The sequence below is a fragment of the Tigriopus californicus genome, chromosome 12 (genome assembly GCF_007210705.1).
Source record: "Tigriopus californicus strain San Diego chromosome 12, Tcal_SD_v2.1, whole genome shotgun sequence".
Lineage (NCBI taxonomy): Eukaryota > Metazoa > Arthropoda > Copepoda > Harpacticoida > Harpacticidae > Tigriopus > Tigriopus californicus.
In genome coordinates this window covers 10,390,913-10,393,631 of record NC_081451.1, presented here as the reverse complement: position 1 = coordinate 10,393,631, position 2,719 = coordinate 10,390,913, and the positions used below count along the sequence as shown (strand labels likewise).

The window sequence follows — 2,719 nt, the reverse complement described above, 5'->3', positions numbered from 1 at the left end:
GGGATTCAAATTCAAAATTGAGCATGCTCTTGTTTTGCCAATGTTTGCCATTATGTGGGCGCCATCTATCAGTGAAGTTTTAAAAACATGAGTCAACCCTTTAATAAAAGGGTATTTCACCAATATTTGGATTTCAAGCGGTCTCTGAGAAGAGGGACTATCGACACAATCTTTAAGGGTGGCTTTACACTACGATGGAAAACTAGGATTGAATCCGGTTTGAGAATGGAAGTGGGACTAGTGATGTCCTTTCTAAAAGACTCTAGTCCGGATTTGTGAAAAAGTGTCATTCTTTGGCTTAAATTTCGCAATATGAGTCTTTTTGTTCGACTTGAGCACAGTGAAGGACTCGAGTCTTCTGCTGGCCTCGCCCCAACACTTCAATCCTCAAACCAGAACCAATCCTTGTTTTCCATCGTAGTGTAAAGCCGCCCTTAGACACAAAACTGGGATGCTTCTCAATTGCATTCAGACCAACTCATCGTTTAGTATGAGGCTCTGTCTTCAGACAACCTTTGTTATATTACAAATATTGATCACATAAAACGTTAACTTCAAAGGCATCATACTTCATTAAGTAGTAGAAAAGTGTCATGTTTTTTGAGATGTATTCGTATTATGACAGAAAAGACACCTTCATTTTGTAGGTCACCAAGTGTCCATCTTTTACCTCCGGAAGGCAGAACAAACCGAGGTTCTCACGTTCCCATCTTGTTTCACCAATGGACATTCCTGGGAGTGTGTGTTTGGCCTCATATGTGCTTTCTCGTTTTCGTTCCTGTTATTGGAAGAGTCCTTCCAATTGTACGTGTTTCGTCGGAGATACTTCAAGCGCTTTGACACATGGCTCAGAATGGTCATATTCATCCTGGTCATTGTTGGGTTCTTCTTTCAAAGAAATCTGGCCGTCCTCAGATTCCTGGCAGCCATTGGAGTACCTTGTGAGTGATGGCAGTTAATCAATCAAGATGCTCTACCCCGCATGTTCAATGTGTGCGACTTAGTAGGAGAGACGGCGAATTGGGTCCTGAAACATGAAGGCTGAAGGTCTCTTTGAGAGACATCTTCTGCTATTAGTGGGTCTGGAATCTTTCTCACGGTTTTGATGATGCTTCTGGTGAACTTTGTGGCTTAAATAATCATGGCAGCAAGAGCTACATTTGTACTTTAATACTGTAAGTCCTTTCAAATTGTGGAGATATTTAGAATATGGAAAATTCAACTGACTTAATTTTATGCGGTGTTCCTGACCCCTAACTACAAGGATTGTCTGCATTTGTTCAAACGTCTGAAATTGGGTTTATGACAATTTGATGGGTCTGCATTGTGTGCAAGACATACAATTTCGTTTTTGGTGAAGCTGTCACAATATACCTTCACAATATATCGTTTAGATTATTAATCCAGAAATACTAGGGCCCACTGCAATGTAAAGGTAAGTTTCGCCACGAAAAACATTTTAAATCGAAATCAATTGTTCTTGGGATTTAAAAAAGAAAGTTGACAATGCTTCGAGCGATTATTCTGGTTGCATTTTTCGAAAAACTATTTCCAGTATTTCCAAAATACATGATGCCGGATCAAAATTTTAAATAGGAAAAAGGGTATATTTTATTTCCCTGCTTTTAACCGATACTTGGGTATGATTTCCCAGCAAGTCATGTAGGGTTCAAACCAAAGAAAACTTATACCACTTGTTGAACATATTTCATTAAGTAAGCTACCATTCAGCCCTCTAAAAACTGGTTTACTTTGCTTGCTAGCAGTCTGTAAAAAAAGAGGAAATATGAAGGCCAAATAAATATGGACAAGAGTAAGCCTAAGCTTTCAAATATAAATTCAAAAGAGGAAAACTTGATACCATAAGGCTCAGGTTTTAGTTCATTTTTATTTATCAATGATTTGCGACGAAAAATCAAATTAAACAGCATTTGCAAAAAATGGTATATTATACCATGGTATAATATACCATTTTGCACTTTCTAAAGGTCTAAATATAAGCCCAGGACATGGAACACGGATATTTGCCTAGGCAATCAAAGACATTTTTCTTTGACTTGAGAGCATCCAGTCAACCTCAAACGAATTTTAATTCTAAAATATGACAGAAATATTTTCCCTTTGTATTTCAAGGCGCGTGGATTCATCTGGTATTCCTCTCTGGGTTTCACGGTGCCACAATCTCTATTATGTTCATTCACATCATGCACAAACGATTCTTGGGAGGCATCTTATTGACGCTAACCGTGGCTACCGGGTGTGCCGCAGGGTTCCTTATTATTGCCCACAATACCGCTTCTGGTGTGGTGGACAGTCGTACCCTTGTAAAGATTTTGTTCCGACCTCTGCTGATGATCCTCGGCGAATATGAGTTTATTGACACCTACGAGACGTTTGAGGATGACCTCCCCACCCTCATCTATTCAACTGTGCTGCTTCTGTGCATTGCAATTGTGGGAAGCCTCGTGTTGGTGAATCTCTTACTGGCCTTAATCCTGTCCGATATCATGGATTTGTACAATATTTGTCACTCCAAGAATCTTTTCCGTCAAGCAAGACAGGTGGTATTCTATGAGAAACTAGCCAAGACTTTTGGTGTGAAGATGGTTGTACCAGATCGAGTCCGCATCTGCGCCCATAAGTCTTGCAGGTGCGAACACCTCAAACTCAGGAAATCTGCCACTGCTCAGATTTTCTGGACTGTCCAACAGCAAATATT

The 2,719-nt window shown here is 39.8% G+C and overlaps 1 protein-coding gene across 1 annotated transcript in view; it reads left to right on the top strand.

Annotated features, from left to right (window-relative positions):
* Nucleotides 1-314: 314 nt before the first annotated feature.
* LOC131891273 (uncharacterized) overlaps nt 315-2,719 on the top strand; it is a 2,670-nt gene continuing 265 nt past the window's right edge. Inside the window, exons 1-2 of the mRNA XM_059240802.1 lie at nt 315-941; nt 2,134-2,710. Coding sequence (XP_059096785.1) covers nt 854-941; nt 2,134-2,710 — 665 coding nt within the window. The 5' untranslated portion in view covers nt 315-853. The remainder of the gene's footprint in view (nt 942-2,133; nt 2,711-2,719) is intronic.